Genomic DNA, 18,399 nt, shown 5'->3' with positions numbered 1-18,399 from the left:
CTTGTTTCTTTCAGTAATTTGGGGATCCATGCATACTGTACTGTACTTGAATTTTAGTCTGACTGCAAGATATACCAATGTCTAACGTTCGGGGCCTGCTGTGATGATTATATTTAACTATATGGGAATAATTATCATTCCGATTTTTATATTCTCATAAATATAAAAAGCAAAATATATTTTTCATCCTTTCAGAAAGAAGCCAAGAAATTACCAGCATTGCTGTTCAGGGAACACTTCCTTATTACCCTGTAATATCTTGCATATACTTTTGGTGGGTAGATTTATGAGAGGAGTAATTAAAGATTGTCTTGCATGATCTATTCATGGCTTGACTTACTTTGACAGGGCTCTTTGCAATATGTTTTTCAAAAACTGGTAATGAAATTTAGCTCAGTATAGGCTGAAATGCCGTTCAGGTTGCCAAAAATGCTAATCAGTCTTGAAAGATTAAATTATGACTTGCTATTCATCTTATATCCATTATTAAATATTTTCTGATGTAACAATTGCCAGACATTGTGATCCTCCCTTGGCAGGAAGATTACAGTACCTTGAAAGCAAAGCACATGGAAGAATTTTTTTAATGGATTCAATCTTTGCTCATTCTGTAATACATTTTTAACGATGTTTCACTCCCTTCTATTGGCTCAAATTCTGCCTTTTGCATGAGTTTCTTGAATGAGGAATACAGATATTTCTTGAATAAAAGCTGTATTTGTTGAAGACAGTACTTAGTTCTTAGAATTAGTTCAGATCTACGTTAAGTGAATTTTCTCTTGATTTGACAAAATACTGTCGCTGGTACTCAACCGTTTAAAAAACAGGTTGAATTGCCACTACAGTAAAATGAAGCTTTTATTACCAGGAGTTCTAGCTGCAGTGTTTTTACTGAAGCTAATTTTTTCATTAAATTTATCTCTGGTCTCTAGGAAATAAGCTACTGCAGGAGTGATTCTTCACGTTGTCTAATAAAACATCATTGTGCCAGTAATAAAAACACCCACGTCATGAAGAGTTCCCTTGAGTCCAACACTGAGTGGTTTTCACATGTCAACTGCTTCTCTATATATTAGTCTGGTGGAAGGCAGCTCAGCTGCCTTTCAGGAAAAAAGAAATGAAACTGTTTTTACTTTACACAGCAGATGAGTTAAATGAGAACCAGGATCAAGCTTTAAACCTGCTGCCTGTTACAACCATCACAAGGACTGAGACTCCATTTCCCATGGTGGGGGCGGGAGAGGACTGTTGAGTGGCAATGCAATATACATATTACCCAAACAGTATTGATTTTACAAAGGGGTTAAAACCATATTTATGATAACACCTGGTTTGCTTTATGGCATTTAGAATTGCATTCATATTTTTATTTTTATTGGCTTTTTAATAAATTGCTTGGGCTCTGTATTAGGTATAAAATAATTTTACCCAGGGTCTGTTATTTTCTAAGGGTCCTTTCCTTTAAAATTTTACTCACCTGAGGTGATCCCATTGAAGTCAATGGGACTGCTCAAACGAGTAAGCATTTGTAGACCGGAGCTCTTAAATTCCAATCCTACATCTGAATCTATGCAAGCCAGACCCCTGTGCATGTGGCTTCAGTTGCAAGATCTAAAGATTTAATTGTTAATGAATTAAAATATCTTCTTGCTGCCTTTGCCAGGGAGATTATAGTGGAAGCTTGGTCTACTTGTTAGAGCAAAGGATTGGGAGTTCTGGTTTCTAATCCAAGCCCTCGGTGTGATCTTGAGACAGGAGTCAGATTGAGGGGAAAGAATACAATGATGTGTTCTTTTAGGATCTGCCCACAACACATGCTTCTTCTCCTTCTCAGCCAAAATGAGAAGTCATCCACAGTAGACTGTGCAGATCTTCATAATATGATCATCATGTATTCTTCTACTTATTCTTATGGCGATACCATCAGTCACTCAAATGCTTCAGCAGCCCAAATGTCGTTTCTTAAGAAAAAATCTAATCTGTGACACTTTATGCCACAAAGGGGCTCTTCACTTTGTTTTGGCAGCCGTTAAACTTCCCTGCAATTCTTCCAATTGTTGGACTTCTTGATTAATCATGTGTGTGGATCAGGTCAGGTCGGGAAAGCTGCCTGAAGCTCCCGTGTATTCTCCCCTTCCAGTAAAATGAATAAATGATGGCAGAAATGTTTTGTAAAAGCGGGTTTAATCCTCAGGCTAGCATAGTCAGACTGAATTAAAAGGGCAGCTGGAATGTCAACTTGTTTCCACACTATCTTTTTATTAAACCTGAACTGTTGTTACTGCACACAAGCCAGTCAGAACCAAAATGTTTATCAGAACAGCCTCTACTAAAATGATGCTAAGAGATTGTGTGTTTGTGTTTGCTTTATCTTAAGACCATTTTACCCAAGGCACTGAGCATCCGCTGAGTGTCTAATCCAAAATGACAATTGTTAAAGCCTGAAAACAAACATCAACCATGGCTTTTTAAAAATGCTTTCACAAAAAGTATATGGCCCCTGGCTTTTTATGCCTCCCCATATGGAACAATCTCAATCTAAATTTAAAACCAAAAAGGTTGAATGAGTAACAGACAGAGCCTGGCAGAAATAAATCACTGCATAGCTTCCTTTGGTGGGCTTAGTGAAGCAAACGGAGCCTCTTGCCTCCTTACACCCCTTTATGGCAGCAACAGGACATATTGGCCCGTATAACTACTGGGTGAGTATAAATGCTTGATTGAAGATTTGTGTAATGTGGTTGGTTTTCTATCTAGTTGTCTAAATCAGTAACACACGTAGCAAAAACAAAGATCTTTGCAGCATTCTTATTTTTCCTGAAACTTGTATGCTTGAACAGCAGTCTGAGTCGTGCAGCACTTCACTCATTTATAATTCAAAGGAACAAAACTAGTGGTTTTTTACATGCCTACATCATCTTCATAACATACAGAAATATTTTTATTTATTCTTTGGGGCACATTCTGAGCAATGAAGTGGGAGGAGAAAGTGAGGCTAATAGTCAATTTTGCTAATTTGATAAAATATTTGGATTGCTCACATTTACATTTTGCTGTCCGTTTCTCTAACGAGTGTACCACGAAAATGAATTGTCAACTTGTACAGTATGTACTCTCTGGAAATATTAGTTTTACTGAGTATAATGTTTCTTTGTTACTGGTATGTACAATGAAGATGGCGACTTACAGTTTAATATAAAATGTTCAGGAAAACAACGAGGAGTCCAGTGGCACCTTGAAGCCATGCATCTGCAAGCCACGCATCTGAAGAAGTGGGTTTTTTACCCACGAAAGCTTATGCCCAAATAAATCTGTTAGTCTTTAAAGTGCCTCTGGACAACTCATTGTTTTTGTGGGTACGGACTAACATGGCTACCCCTCTGATACTTAATGTTCAGGAAGTCAAGGTTTTACACTTAATATAAGTAGAGTTAATGTATAGTTCTGTACATAGCAATTTTAAGGTTATTTTTTGTGCTAGGTCTAGATTAAACCTCATATTTAATTGTTACACCAGTGCAAACCCAATACACCTATTCTTATGGATCTTGAAGATTTACAGCTAGTGGCTATCATTTATGTACAGTGTAGGGAGTTCTACTTGACCTTGGGAGAGTCTGTAATTGTGTGTTCTTGTTTCTGTCTCAGATATAGATGACTTAAAATGTGCTCCCTTTGGAAACTATAACAGTGGCTCCGCAGTAAGTAGCCTTGCAAGCTATGACTGGTCTGACACAGAAGACATTCATCAGAGCAGGAAGCTCTCTTCCTTTGTCCTTTCTTCAGGAAGTGGAGCCTCTTCAGCTACTTCAGTTCTTCAGAAGAAGGAGACTTTGTTTGGCAGTTCAGAAAACGTTACCATGACAACAGTTTCCAAAGTGACCACCTTTTCTACTGAGGATGTTCTACAGGATGTTAAATTTGCAGCCTTCGCAAGCTTTAAAGATCCTGGTCCCAGGTGTCAAAGTGATGATGAGACTGAAGGCTTTGGAGAGTTCTCAAGACCTTTGTCAGAAGCGAAGGAGTCAGTGACAGTTGACGCAAGCCCAGAGGTTGACTTAGCTACCAACGGTATCTTACCTGAAATGGCAAAAGAATGTGTGGATGACTTTGGAGAATTCCAAAGCGAAAAGCCAAAAATTAGCAAATTTGACTTCTTGGTGGCAACTTCGCAAGGCAAGATGAAATCTAGTGAAGAAATGATCAAGAGTGAGCTTGCTACCTTTGACCTCTCTGTTCAAGGTGAGCATGTTCAAGATGGTTCACAGCATATATGCTCCAATCTGCATATTGTGCTATTCCATCAATGGTTAAATGAGAGATTTCTCTTTGGAGCCAGAGCCCAAACCCCACTGAAATCAGCGTGAGTCTTTCCATTGACTTCAGAGGGATTTGGATCAAGCCCTTTTAGAGTTAACTATTTTTTGTTTTATATACTGCAAGTATTGTAAGCATTGAATGGGCTTGAAGGTTGAAACTTTAGTCTCATCACCTTGCATGGGGAAGCTTGCATTGCTGTTTTATATGTTAAGTGAACGGAGAACTTCATTCTTCTGGGCTGTCAGTGCAGCACTACACTGATTTTAAGGGCTTTTCTATTGGTATATGCTGTATATAATTAGCTTGTAATATAATTTCTTATAGGGTCTCACAAAAGGAGCTTGAGTCTGGGTGACAGAGAAATAAGTCGTTCCTCTCCTTCCCCAGCTTTGGAGCAACCATTTAGAGATCGCTCAAATACTTTGAGTGAGAAGCCTGCTTTGCCTGTCATCAGAGACAAATATAAAGATCTCACTGGGGAGGTAGAGGTAAGGAATGGTCTGGAAAGCAAGTTAGGCATGGACCAATGCAATATTAAAAATATCCCAAATTCCAGCTGTTTGAGATTATAGCTAGATTTACAGTTTGGGTCATGTTCCTGAAAGGGGTGCTCAGTTCCATGCAGGTTTGGGCCCTTGGACTGTAAAATGCTTGAGAAGGAGATTTCTTCCTAGCTGTCTATAAAGCTGCATGCCACATGTATGGTGCTTTAGGAATAATAAATAGTACATTGTTGTTTAAAACATTCATGCCAGCTACCCAAACTCAACACTAGGTAAAGTCAAGGTGGTATATTAGTTATACTTCTGTGGCCCATCCCTGCACTTGAATAGATGCACATGTGTAAGAAACAAAGCTGTTGTAAACTGTGAGGAATTGGTAAAATGAATTTAAAGGATAATTAGCCAGATGAACTGCGGTGTACTGGGGGTAGGGGACGCTTCATATAGTTGTTTACTGTTTGAAGCCTATAAATGCATATGTTTGGAAAGGTTTCAGAGTAGCAGCCGTGTTAGTCTGTAACCGCAAAAAGAAAAGGAGTACTTGTGGAACCTTAGAGACTAACCAATTTATTTGAGCATAAGCTTTCTTATTCCCTTTGTTCCCCAATTTATTTGGACAGCTCCTCTTTCCCTGAGCAGGGTTCCAAGACAGCATAAGAATAATCTTCTGTAAAAAGAATGGCTTCATGAAGTCTGCCAGTAAATAGATATTTAGAGCACCACAGTTGGTCTACTTCTTTCTGATGAATCACATCACCTCTGTGACACATTAAGCTCCACTAGGTCTATTTGGGAGGAAAATCAGTTTATGTAACTTCTCATACAGCACTGCTATTTAAGATTTAATTTCCACAGTCATGAATATCTATAATCCAAACATACAGTGTCCAACTTCCTTATTTTTAGTTAGAAACGTAATGTGTTTTAGACACATCACTTGAAATCATTTGAGTCACTGTGATCAAGTGGTCTAAGACTGTGTCTGGAAACCAGTAATTCCTAAAATATAATCCCAGTGTTGGCCCTGGGTCCACTGGCTTTGGGAAATCACTTAGACTCTTAGTATCTGTCCATACTGTGTTTACTTATTGCACTCACCTATGTAAAGAATTGGTTGTAAAGTGCTTTGAAAATGTAAAGCACTCTATAAAAGTTCTTCCTCAGTAACAAATATGCAACCTTGTGACCTATGCAGCTATGGTAGGCACTTGCAGTTGGAGCTTTCAGCCATTCCGATTTCTTCTTTCGTTATTTTCAATTTGTCTTATAGCTCCTGTGGATCAAATGTTGCAGTTAAGATGCAAAGAGAATATTTACTTTCTATTGGTTGTCCTACTTGTGTGGAAAAAGATGCAAAATATTTTTTTCCCAAATCCATGCTTCAGAACCTTATGTGACGGTCTGCTGTTTTGTATGAACACCGAACCAAAATGAGAAATTAATACAGGAAAATCACATGTATGGTTGGTCTCAAATAGATTACATACTGGGAGAGACAGAATCTTTTCTGTGCCCATTCAGCTGAAGTATAATAAACTATAAAGAGGTTAGGAACAGAATTCAGACTATCCTTGTCTTTTCAAATAGGAAAGCGAGAGGTATGCGTATGAGTGGCAGAGATGTTTGGAAAGTGCCCTACAAGTAAGTGTGTAACCTCTACCAAAATTACCTCCTCTTTTCCGTACAGACCACCTGATATACTCTTTCAGACTCTGAGCATCTGGACAGGGTATGCATGGACCTGTATGAATTGATTTAAAAATTAATGTGTCAATAGAAAACAACTAAGTATGTGTATATATAAATTAACCTAACCAGATAGGTCACCGTATCAAGTAAAGCTAGTATCTTATTCTTCGTCACTTAAAGTTAGTTTAGCCATTGCCTAAATTTTCAAGTGACTAGTTAATTTGGGCGCTTCAGTGACATCTTATAGGGGCCTGGTTTGCAGAGGGTGGAGGCTCAGCACTTTCAGAAAAGCAGGCCCCTCTAAAATGTCTCAAAGTGGGCACCCAAGATCATGAGTCACTTTTGGTAACTTAGGCTCTTATGTTTGCAGCTACAATAGTTCTCCTCCTTGAAGTGTTGTTTTGTTGGATTAATGGATAGTAAACGTTGCCAAACATCACTTTTAAACAAAATTCCTGAACACATGCTTACATTTCCATCAGCAAAAAGGACAGCTGAATGAAGATGAGTTGATTTCTAAACATGGCCATTCCTCTACCCTGGTCTGTATATAGTTATAAGCAAGAACAAATTAAACCCATGTGATGGACTATACCAACTCTCCTGCTAATTGCATTAATCTCTCTTTAGTACAGCAGTTTCTCTTTTTTTGTAATTTTGTTTGTAAAAGTTACTTCGAGGTAAATAAACTGGTGGTATAACCAACATCCTTTCTGCTAGGTCATTAAGAAGGCAAATGATACCCTAAATGGAATCAGTAGTTCATCTGTTTGCACTGAAGTCATCCAGTCGGCACAAGGCATGGAATATTTATTAGGTATGTTTCATTTTCTTATGTCTCTTACATTAAGTGTGTCCCCATTTAAAATAAGAGGATGTTATTAATTGTTTCCAAATGGTGTCCTTAGCTTAATGAATTTCCAAACTGGAATGATGAGTGACTCTTTAGCCAAATGAATATAGCACAATAATTTTGAAACAGATTAAGGTGGTCACATGTTTCTCAATGTCTATTAGGTGCTCTTTCTGAGTCTCAGTTTTGGGAATTTCTGGTATGCTCTGCTTGGGAGTTAGCAACTTGCCTATAATTCTCCACTCTAATTTTGACAGGGGTTGTTGAGGTCTATAGAGTAACAAAACGAGTTGAACTGGGTATCAAGGCCACCGCAGTGTGTAGTGAGAAACTCCAACAGCTGCTAAAGGACATTGATAAAGTATGGAACAACCTGATAAGCTTCATGTCACTTGCTGCTTTAACGGTAAGGCCATAATTAAGCTGCCTCTTTGTTACAGGAACCCTCATGTTTAAATACATGGATGGAGCATTACATATGGTTATGTATTATGACACCTTGAGGAGTCACTTAAACTCCCTGTTCCTTATTTTCTCCATTTGTAAAATGAGGGTAATAGGCAACTTTGTGAATTGGTTTGAGCTTGTCAGGTGAAAAATACTGTGTGGGTGCAAGGTGGTGGGGTTGCCTCATTTTCTAATGATTTCGATAGTATATCTGCTCATCATGTAATTTAAATTAGACAAACATGAATCTAGAAAGGAAAAATAAGTGCCTTCATGACACTCCAGAAGTGAGCTTCCCAAGTTCTAGTGCTCTGCTTTGCTCTGCAGGAGACTGACTAGACTGCAAGATCTTCCAAGTAAGGATTACGTGTCTTACTCTGGTTTTGGGAAGTGCCTAGCCCATTTTGGGCACTGCTGCAGACTAAATAATAATGCTTGTTTTGAGCTCTTTCCCTCCTCTGGCTGGAACTGCCATAGCCAGATGCAACTTGCTAGCTCTGGGATGGAAGAGGAAGTGCTTCTCTTCTCTCACAGCTTCGTGGGTAGCCAGTTGGGAGAGCGCTGTTGATGACATATGAAGAATGGTTCTGTGTAGTTTTTAGATGACTAGTGACTGAGAAGAGGAGCATCCACACTTGCAGGGAATTTAGAGGTAATGGGGTGAAGAAAGAGCTACTTGGGGCTCAGGATCAAGGAGTATCCTTCCTTGATACGGGGGGACGGGGAGAGAGATGAACATTTAAAAATAGAAGGCAAGAAAATTCTAACTTTCCATTAAGCTTTTTCCATTTTTAACCATCATCTTTGGTTGCAATTAAATACTGTGCGTGTAGAATAGAGATGGGTACAGATATATAATGGATTTTTTTGGCAGGCACTTAACCACAATAATGGTTCAGCACATTTTGGGGGAATCATTAATTTGGGGGACATTGACATGATCCACTGTAATGGTTGCTTTGAACTCAGTGCATAGTGAAAGAGCCTTTAACCCTTAGATTAAGACCAGTGTTTCATGTCCAGGATTAATAAATGCGTCGTTTCCACAATACTCTCTCCTATCACTGAATCCTTAATTCACAGATCCCTGCATGCAGAGTAATCATGCATATTAAAAATCCTACTGTCACATTTATCGAGACGTAGTTGCAAGGTGAGATCTGGTATGCTGGTTTTCCACTTGAAATAAACTTTTTACAGTCCCTGAAAAATGGAGACAACAAATGATGGGCATCTCCTCTCTCCCACCTCATCCGTACCACATATTGGTGGCAAACAGATCTTAATAAAACCTTGTCAGATTCTGACTGGCTTTATCTAATGCAACAATTGATAACGTCAAACTGTTGTTGCTCAGTTTTAGGACAGGTTGAGCTATCAGTGGACACCTAGGTACTACTGTGATGAGCATTGTCCTCTCAAGGTAGATAGTTGTCATCAAAAATGCTGTTTCGAATGTAAAAGATTTCTTAACATTCATACAGGATTCTTTCATATTTAAATTGGGTGTATAAAGTATTGATATATTAGTAAGTACTTCAGAGTATTTTGTAATTAGTGGCCAGATTGTGATTCCCTTTCTTTCACGCTGTAGAACCTTATTCCATTAGTAGTCCTATTGACGTCAGCAGGACTACTCACGGAGAAAACGACTCTTCAGTGTGAGTGAGAGTGTCACAGTCTGGCCTTAAGCTAGGATGTCCAGTATTCAACCAGTAATTGTTTGGTAGGTAAGTCTTTTTCCCCAGTTAAAGGCAACAAAGATGTATAGAACTTTGTCGCTGCCTTGCTGCCTGATCATGATGTAAAAAGAAACCATCACTCCTAAATTGTTGAGAATCTTTGGCTGGTGTGGTGCATCCCTGTGCACATGATCCTGTCGGTAGCTCTCATGTTTGTTTCAACATTCAGTTTTGCCACAACTTTGCCCTCATGTGACAAAACACGATCATTGGTGAGCAGAGCGCATGTGGGGAAAAATTCTTGCCTCTGGTGAGCAAGGCAAAACGTGTTTACTAGGTTTGTGAAATGGCACATTTCGCTCAGGGTGGATCTTACTACAAAGAGAGGCAGTTTACATCAGAAAATTTGAAGCCAGGACCTGAAGAAAATCTGGTCTGTGAGGCTTAGGCAATTGTGTGGTGTTTCTGTTGGGGTTGAGGGAGGGCTAGAATAAATTATTCACATTTTTTCTCTCTCCTTTCTTCCATCCTTCCCTCCCTGACCCACCAACCTAACTCCCTAGTGACAATTGTGAAATTTCATCCTGAGTTACAATCAAGGGGGTTTTTTGTTTGTTTTAAACATCTGACTTCAGTATACAATTCCCAACCCATATATTGGTCCTTAACCAGTCATTTACCAGCATAGCCAAATAAGGTTTTTGACTTGGGAGGATCAGAGTATTGCAGCACATCTCCACAACATCTACACTCATATTTTTTTAAGTTTTAAACCAATAGCAAATGACTGGCTTTGGTTTTGTTTTAAAAAGCAGATAATGGATCTGCTTGGTACCTAATGTATGGCACATCCCTTCCTGTAAAATTACAATCATGGATTCTAAATGGAGCAGAAGTGCCTGTTAAGTACATACGAGTCCTCTAGCTCGCAGGCGTGTGCTTGAAAAGGTTAATTTTATCATTTAAAGGATTAATTTCATTACAAGGTAATTTTATGCATAGCCTTATGGTTTTTCATTGCAAATTACTGTATGACCTTCTCATTTGCTTCACTCATGCATTTGATAAACAAATATTAGTACCTTTATTAATTTGATTGATCCTACTCAAAGATTAAAGGTTTTTTTCAGGATTCCAATTATTTCTTAAATTGTTCAGCTATGGGATTGTGATTAGAATACCTAGAGTATGGATTACAAGTATGCATCTGTTTTAGGATCACCCAGAATTTTTAAAAGCCTCTTGCATTTGTATTGCTATGCATTGCTTTTGATTGTTTAAACATTACACGTTACAACAATCTTGCAAACGAGCTTCAGTGTTTATACACCACCCAAATGCAAAATTACATTGACCATTTCTCTTGTCGCCTAAATGTAAAACGGTGCATCAGGAAAGCTATACTACATACTGAGATCTCTTTTCTGCTTAAACACACAATTGTCCTCCCACTCCTTTTCATAACATAAACTAATGTACAAAATAAAACAATTAGCCCTCTTAATTGTTGCCTAGTTTGGGCAGCCATTAATACTCAGTTGTGTACTGATATGCCCTCATTCCAGATGCAGGAAAATCCTTGACTATTAACTGCCCTTCTATGGTTAGACATTAGTGCAAAATTGTGAGTGATCAACGTTAACCCTAGCTACCAATCTGGAAGCTGCACTAGCCACAATGGTAATTTATCCCATGGTATCTTTATAACTGCAAATAATATGTTGCCTACCTGTGTATATACATAGAATTCAAATATTCTCTCCTCTGTTACCTAATCCTTTTACAAGTGCTTGAATGTGGTAAATTAATGTCCATGGAGATTACATAGTATGCTTGAAAATATGCTAATGGCTTTGATTACAGTGGGCATCAATTTATGGGCATGTGTAGTATGTTATCTTTGCCCTGTGACTTTGTTTGCCTTCGTGCCCCTCCACAGCAGCCGCACCGGTAATTCGTCATAATGCGTGTGAATTTTTTTTTCCAGTGACTGAAATTGCCTAAATCCAACTGTCTCGTTATTTCTGTAGCCAGATGAAAACTCGTTGGATTTCTCTTCTTGTATGCTGCGTCCTGGGATTAAAAATGCCCAAGATCTCGCATGTGGGGTGTGTCTCTTGAATGTAGATTCTAGAAGTAAAGTAAGTGGAGGCGCCTTTATGCCAAACCCATTTTGCATTTACTACTTTAATTCTCTATCTGTGCCTAGTCTGTGCTCACAAACTTCCTCGCTGTATTTTACCACCGACGGTAGCAAAGGTGGAATCCATATGGTAGGCAAGCTCAAACATTGTTACTACCACATCCTCTGGAAGATTAACTCCTCTCACCGACGCTCAACAGGCATGGGAGAGATGTGACTGGTGGCAGTTGTGTATAAAGGCTGAGGCGGTAAATTCATTTATAAAGGGCAGCATGGGGAACAGACTTGGAAGCTGAGATTATTTTAAAAAAAAAAAAGCTTGTAATGAATTTTCCATATAAAATGTACCTGTGCCTATGAAGCCAGGAGGGGGTCATTGCCTTCAGTGTGGGGAGGAGGGACCTCAGAATAGAGACAGCAGTGAATAGCTGACCAATTCATATACATCAGGAGTTTTGTTGATCTTTTGGTTTCAACATTATTTCAGAAAGAAGAGAAACCTGTGGAAGAGCATCCTAGGAAAGTACGAATGAGTAAAATGATACTCTTTATAGATTCATCTTCTTAATTATGAGTGTGGAAGGCAAGACTGGTGACCAGCCTTCCGCTGTCATTCTCAATTGTACCAATCATGAACCCTTTTCTTATAGTCATTTCTGTGACTGTAACATCCAATTTGATCAACTAACACGTGCTCGAGTCCTCCCCCTTGTCTTGTCTGCATGCCAGTATATTGTGAATAACTTCCTGGTTTTTGTACTACTTTTGTTGTGTGGTAGATAATTCACTGTGATGAGTTTCTGAACAACTACAGCTTCCCGGTTTCTTGTTGTGGAAGGAGAATTGTAGCTTTCATGTGAGATAAGCTTTGACTTTTTGTCTTACAAAGCGATGCTCCAGCTATTGCTTTGGGATAACACAAAGGCTATCATGGTTTTAGAAATCCAGAGTAAAAATGTTTTGCAGGTTCCTTTTTTTTTTTTTTTTAAACAAATTTTCAGCAGTATTCCGGAAGGTAACCCTAAGCTCTTCGAGAGAGCCTTGCAATAGGGAATTACAATGAAAAGCTGCTAGCTGTTCTGTTGTGGAACGAGAAAAAAATTTAATCTTTTCACCAAAAGAGCTTATGTAAAATAAGCCCTGTAACTGCTTTTTTTGTGGTTGTTTACTCAGACATCTAAGCACTATCTCCTACTAGCAACAACTACATCAACCCCCTTCAGATATTCTTCATCTTGTTCATAGATTTTTCACTCTTTATTCAAAAAGGTTTTCTTATAAAGTAGCTGCACCTAACAGAAGACACTAGACCAAACTAAGCCCTGCAGTAAGCAGGCGCAACTTTGGTATCAGAGGAGTTGCTGCAACCTCTTAAATCATGGAGTAATTTGTCCCAGTGAATGAAATAATTTGAAGTCTATAGTTATGGGCTGGCCTAACAAGTTATCTCTGAGGTACAGTACAGTGTACTATTTCCTGCCTATAGAAGATAATTAGTGAGAGATGCATGCAGCAAGTTGGATCAGCTCCCAGGTATGAGGTCAAATGTAATGCTAATCAAACCATGTCCACTACTAAAACCTGGTGTAGTGACTGAAGCTTACAACTTCAGCCACTGCAGTTGCGGATGTCGTCTGCCTTCAGAAATTCTTGCAGACTACAATGAAATTTTGTTTGCCATTTGGCCCATTTCTGCAGTTGAGGATGGTGTCTACAGAGTGAGAGGGTCGAGGTCTGATGCTACTGTGCCGCCTTAGTGTAAACACATCTGCAGATATCTGATCTCCTCTTTAGCTTTTACATCCCTGAGCAGATGGGACTGTCACACTTGTTTCAATTTTTGTTATTCTAGGCTTTTAATTCAGAAACGGATAATTTCAAACTGGCTTATGGAGGGCACCAGTACCATGCAAGCTGTGCAAACTTCTGGATCAATTGTGTGGAGCCGAAACCTCCAGGCCTCATTTTGCCAGACCTGCTTTGAAAGAACGTACGTTGAAGGAGGGATCACGTCAGTCAATGACAAGACATGGTCTTTATGGTGGTGATATAGGGGAATAAACACTGAAGGCTTTTTTGAGCAGTGGTTAGAGTACTGAAATGTTCATTTCTGCATTTCTTCTGTACTGCAATGGGTCAAAGCCACTCTCCCATACGAGTTCCCCATGAAGAATTTCACTGGAAGGTTCAAGCCATCATTGAGGTTTTCAGAAATAATCAGAGAATTTTGTACTGTGGCATAAAACATGGCATTTCAACCTCTCTCAAGCTGGAATTGGTTAGCACTTTTTGAGATGTAGCAACTCACTGTGGTGATCAAGGCAAATTGACTCATGAAGTGGAATAGGTCTTACCGTTTCAAGAAAGAGATGAAATACTAGGCTGTGTGTGTTTAAAGTGAAATGGCCCCTTAACCAAATGCATGAAATGTGTATTTGCTAACTATTCTTTCCTCTAACTTAAATATATGAACCGAGGGGTGGTGGTTTTTCTTAGATATTTGCTCCTACGCTATTAAAATGCACAAAAAGTGACAGTAATGTTCAAGCAGAAATAAGTTATTGACCTAGAAGGAATTGGATTGTTAGGCTGCAATGAGCCATTGTTTGTTTATAGAATTATTGTTCTGTATTACAGAATACATTTTATTCCTACATTTAGCGGGTTAGTATTGGGATAAAAATCATTGTATATCTAAATTTTCCATACCATATCTTTAGGCTTCAGAACAGGCAGCTGGATTTTAAAACATGCAGTCTCTTCTACGTGGCTGTAAGTAGTAGACAAACCTTTTTACCCCTCTATTGGATTTGTCCTATAACTGCAAACATAGGGGATATACTTTCAAAATGATGTATTATGCATTTAGCCCTCTGTCCTTTGTTATGTAATCATATAACTAAATTGCTGCACATCATGTTGAAAATCATACCCCACTAATATCAAATGCCCCTCCTGTATATTTCACTACATATTTGTGGTGTATGAATATGCTTTTCTTGATGGGACTCCTCTGCATGTCTCATGCAATTTAATATTGTCTATCAAGGCTCTTTACCAGACTCTCTGAACTGATGGCACTGGTTGGCTTTGAGTTTGCAGTTCAGATATTAGCTTTTTCACACTGGAATTTGAGATTTCCCAGCAGACTGCACAAATGCGAAATATGTGGGGGGCTTTTTGGCCGGTGCTGCTGTCTGGACAGTAAGAGATTAATGTATCAGGCTATCAGAAAATGTTACTCACAAATCTAGACGTATAGGGCTCTTTCTTTAGAGACAACATCAAGATGACAGTGCAGAATACAAAAATAAAATACGCTTGCTGTGAAGACAGCTTCCCAGTTCAGAAAGAACATAACGGTTCTTGAACTTCTGAATTACTAATTGCTTTACAGAATTTTTAATCCAAAGGAAATGTGCTTTTATTTCAAAAGGGCCTTACCACTATATGGCCTCTTAGTTTTGACTCTCAGTGAGGAAAGCAAGAGTTGCTGTTTGTTTCCTCGGTATAACTGATGATTTCATTGTTCATTGATTTATTGTAGTTTCTCAAACAGACCTTGAGAGAAGCTTCCTTCTTTCCAAGATGTCATCAGCTGCTCAAACCAAGCCTTGTCTCTGTTCTAAGTAAATAGCTACTGCTGACCTGTGGTTTTCATTTCCTGTGAACAAAATTGCATAGGTGATAAAAATGGTTTGTCTAGTTCTAGTCACAGATTAATATATACCAAATGAAAGAGATCTTGGCTAATAAGAATGCTAAGTGAATGACCCTTATTTACATAAAGTAAATTTAAAATAGATCTTCCTAGTCTCAGAAACCTGCTTATTCATCTAATGGTAACATGCTGCGCCTTCTGGTCTCAGACCCAAGTTAATCAAGTGGCAGCTTTTCAATAACGTAACAGTCAGCACCCACCTTCTGCTGCGCAGTTTATCAAAGCAACCTGATTTCTGATTGACTGGCCACTATTTTACTAACTAGTCGTGTTGTATAAGTGCAATAGACCTCAGAACAGCTCTTTGACAAGATAATTGTCCCCCTCAGCAAATACTACTTGTGTCACCTTGACCATATGCTTCTTGCCATGCCATATGCTGCTATATAGTCCTCCTCATGCCTTGTGCTTACTAATGCAAGTAGTCCCACTGACTACTCTAGGACTTACAGTAGTAAGTTAGCAGGGTCGGACCCTTAGGCCCTGATTCAGCAAAGGACTTAAGCAAACACCTGATTTGTGCCTCTGAAAGCAATGGCACTATTCGCATGCGTAAGTACTCTGCTGAATCAAGGCAATAGCTTGTATAAATACTGTATTGGGACAAGGGAAGCCTTTTATTAGCGTAGGCTTTCTCCACGGCTCTTCTTCTTTTTTCAACCCTCCTATGAGTTTTAAGAGCATGGCCCAAGCTAAAGTAGCTACAGTGTGGAAACTCTACAGCAAATTTGTATTCCAAATACAGTACAGTTCATTGCACTGTGGCAAAAGTCTATTCTAATTACATTCTTTTTTTAATGTACTCGCTTGTTAAGCAAATACGTTGTCTCTGTTAGAAATATCCAGCATGTCTTTGGCACGTAAATAGAGGGAAAGGGCATTTACGGGTATAATTACAGTAGAGCTTATCGGAGTATGGCATTACTAGTCCCCTGCTCTGTACAGAATGGGAAAGAGGCAGGCAATACTAAAGTGATCATGTCGAGCAAAATGCATATTTCTAAACACCTTCAAAGGGGTCTCATGACGTGAATGTTTTACATTTAGATACCACTGATAAGGGCATTACACAAGAAGGATCATTCCACTTACATATCCTAGTCATTAAAATGATTCAGTGTTGCATTCAGCTTCTGAGCTATTATACTGTTAGCCAAGGGCCCAGTGTCCTTGGAAACTGTATCCAAGGTTACAACATTTTCTACACTGGATTGTATCGGACCATTTTCCCTTGCTTTCCTTGAGTGTAGGTTAACGTGCGCACTGAGACTTTTAGTCTTGGCCTGTGGTGTTTTAGAACTGTAAATGAATTTCTTTTTGGATGTCTTCTGTTTCATTATCAAAATTTGTGAAAGTGAATATTTTTAATGTACATATTCTCTGGATTTGCCTTAGGATTGCCTAAGGAAAATTATTTTTATTTGTGTTCTATGTGTGTCTTGATTTTTAACAGGTTATTTTCTTGGTTAATTTAAATTTTTTTTCTATACTGTGCTCCATAGGTTCCTAATGGTGCATTCTGACTAATTTTCTCAGTGGAAATATACTAAAGTCATCTTTCCTTCCAGTACTTATAGGCATTAGGGATAAATCAAACTGTACCAAGATCTCTCTTGATAAACTGGTTGTCATGTGACTTTTTAAATACCCCAGCAAGCTTTCTGACCTCTCTTTTCGTTATAAAGTTTTTTTTATTTGTTACATGTGAATTATTACAATCTGCACTTGAACATTCCAGTGAGTTTTCAGCCCCAGCAGCAGTTTGTTTCTACTTAAGTTTATTTTGAAACTAAATTAAGTAGCACTTTCTTGGAAAACCATGTAGTAAATGTGAAGTTACGATGACGTACGGTCTAAGAAAAGGAAGCTTGTGAAAACCCAAGAAATATATTCTTTCCTAATTAGTTACATGTTAAATTAATGAGACCTGGAACAGAAAGGATGCCTTTTCAATAAAAGCTGCTATTGTACGACTACTTTTCCTTAAAGATCTTTTGCTCTCTGGGCCTTCATTTAATTCTGATTCTCAATGTTAAAATATAAACGTAATAGTTGTATTTCTTCCTGCATCTGGGTGAATATACATTTCTCTTGTGTAGATGGCTTTGTGATTAGTATAGCAGTGGATCCTCTTGTTTTAATTTGTGATGTGCTGGAGTAGTTGCCGGTATTTTAAACCTGGTAAGAATAGTTTGTATTACTTTACATTTTAATATGATTTACTTCACGTATTCTTGCAACAGTTTATAAATGGTTTGTTGAATCTCGATGAAATGTTGATCTCAATAAAGAACTCTATTTATGACAAATCTGTACGGTGAATTGTTGCAGGATGCAGCCTGTAGCGTGTTGCAGTGTGTTACTGATTCACATTGACATCTCACCCTTCATACTCTGAGAGCGCGCCTGGCTATGTGTTTAGGTGGGTTCTGATGGGACTTTTCCACTCAAATACAGGAATGAGGTGGAATCTTTCCCACTTTGGTGGGGGATCTGAGAAGCTTCCCACCAGCAAAACATACTTGGGAACTGCATTGATTTTTATTTTAAGTGTTGTGCAGATCTACATTTTGAACTCTGTTCTTGTTTAAATACAGATGAAGCAAACACTGAGAGCTGACATGTTGAGTTTGGTGGTAGCATTAATAAGTGCCTGTGTCTGGCTCTGACTTGGCAAAGCACATATGTAGTTAAACATATGCTTAAGTGATTTCCCGGGTCAGTGGATAACAATGCACCCCATAGGTCTACACTAGATTGGAGTGATTTTTTTTTGGTCTAGTGGCCAAAGATGCCATTATTTCTAAGCTATATCCATAACGCCCAAAGCACGGTTACCGATAAGTCACTTGTACCCATAGGTCCTATGATAAAAATGCAGCCTGGAAGAAAAATGATTGTGCTGTCATAAGGTCTCAAGACTGCTTAGTCTATAAGCCTTGACATTGGTTTGATAGTACAAAATTAGGAGCAACTCAGTGAATTTTAACATGAATACGTTTATGCTGTGCCTTTTAGCATAACAACTGGGGCAGGCCTCC

The 18,399-nt window shown here is 38.6% G+C and overlaps 1 protein-coding gene across 6 annotated transcripts in view; it reads left to right on the top strand.

Annotated features, from left to right (window-relative positions):
• Positions 1–17,935, top strand: part of SYNRG (synergin gamma) — a gene marked incomplete at its 5' end in the record, with an annotated part of 71,614 nt that extends 53,679 nt beyond the window's left edge. For 3 of the 6 annotated variants that reach the window (XM_084650660.1, XM_084650662.1, XM_084650663.1), the window contains 8 exons: positions 3,649–4,242; positions 4,645–4,808; positions 6,411–6,464; positions 7,233–7,329; positions 7,623–7,771; positions 11,525–11,635; positions 12,125–12,160; positions 13,490–17,934. In XM_084650660.1, coding sequence (XP_084506786.1) covers positions 3,649–4,242; positions 4,645–4,808; positions 6,411–6,464; positions 7,233–7,329; positions 7,623–7,771; positions 11,525–11,635; positions 12,125–12,160; positions 13,490–13,621 — 1,337 coding nt within the window. In that variant the 3' untranslated portion in view covers positions 13,622–17,934. Of the gene's footprint in view, positions 1–3,648; positions 4,243–4,644; positions 4,809–6,410; positions 6,465–7,232; positions 7,330–7,622; positions 7,772–11,524; positions 11,636–12,124; positions 12,161–13,489 lie in introns of all 6 variants that reach the window. The other 3 variants (XM_084650665.1, XM_084650664.1, XM_084650661.1) reach the window with 2 other exon arrangements.
• Between the last annotated feature and the right edge of the window lie 464 nt (positions 17,936–18,399).

Source organism: Lepidochelys olivacea (genome assembly GCF_965140295.1).
Source record: "Lepidochelys olivacea isolate rLepOli2 genome assembly, chromosome: 17".
NCBI classification, from domain to species: Eukaryota; Metazoa; Chordata; order Testudines; family Cheloniidae; genus Lepidochelys; species Lepidochelys olivacea.
This window is presented reverse-complemented; position numbering and strand designations above follow the sequence as displayed.